Genomic DNA, 1,035 nt, shown 5'->3' with positions numbered 1-1,035 from the left:
TGTGTGTGTGTGTGTGTGTGTGTGTGTGTGTGTGTGTGTGTGTGTGTGTGTGTGTGTGTGTGTGTGTGAACTTACACTGATTTTCTCATTCTTCCTATGCAAACAGTTAGCGAAATGTTTCCAAGCCTTCACTAAGGTACGAGAAGATGGAAGCAGGTTTAATGGAGGAGGCACATAACTCCTATGGTCAAAGAAATTCAACCATAAGGCAGATCTTGCAAATTTCCATTCCATATCAGAGTTATTCTGTAAGAAAAAGGTTCCCTTTTCTAGTCAACAAATATAATATTTTTTACAAACGAAAATGTATGTTTCGTTTTTGTTTTGTTTTTTACAAAATTTTATTTTGCGGGTTTTGGGAAAATGGAGTTCTTTCGTCAAGCAAGGAACTGTAAGACTTAACTATAAATTTATTTTAAAGTACAAGAAATTAAGAACCAATTTTAGGGATATAAAATGTGTGTTAGGTTAAATTAGGTGATTTATTACCGAGTTAGGTTTGTTTTAATGAAGTAATAAAAGATATACAGAGAGTGGCGTATGTACCAGCCAAGCTAAAAAGGGAAATGAAATCGTTGTATAAGCATCTAGTGTGGAATTAGGCCTATCGGTAAACATTAAATATATCTAGTGTGGAATTAGGCCTATCGGTAAACATTAAATATACTAAATTTTATTATCTCCAGAACTTAGTCAAAAATATGATTTGTTTTCATTAAATGGTTGGGATTCAATTTACCAAACCATGAGCATTATTTACACCATCTTTAACCTCAATGCACTTTCTGTGTAATTATGTTGATGTATTAATACATTATTTAACATCATCGTTAATCTTAAAGCACTTGGGGGATACTTACGTCAATGTATTAATAACTTATTTAACATCATCGTTAATCTTAAAGCACTTTGGGGATACTTACGTCAATGTATTAATAACTTATTTAACATCATCGTTAATCTTAAGGCACCTTGTGGATACTTACGTCAATGTATTAATAACTTATTTAACATCATCGTTAATCTTAAGGCACC

The 1,035-nt window shown here is 32.2% G+C and overlaps 1 protein-coding gene across 1 annotated transcript in view; it reads right to left on the bottom strand.

Annotated features, from left to right (window-relative positions):
- Positions 1-75: 75 nt before the first annotated feature.
- LOC106475020 (short transient receptor potential channel 5-like) overlaps positions 76-1,035 on the bottom strand; it is a gene marked incomplete at its 3' end in the record, with an annotated part of 26,922 nt that continues 25,962 nt past the window's right edge. Inside the window, exon 9 of the mRNA XM_013935717.2 lies at positions 76-246. Within this exon, the coding sequence (XP_013791171.2) occupies positions 76-246 (171 nt within the window). The remainder of the gene's footprint in view (positions 247-1,035) is intronic.

Source organism: Limulus polyphemus, unplaced genomic scaffold (genome assembly GCF_000517525.1).
Source record: "Limulus polyphemus unplaced genomic scaffold, Limulus_polyphemus-2.1.2 Scaffold7976, whole genome shotgun sequence".
NCBI lineage: Eukaryota > Metazoa > Arthropoda > Merostomata > Xiphosura > Limulidae > Limulus > Limulus polyphemus.
This window is presented reverse-complemented; position numbering and strand designations above follow the sequence as displayed.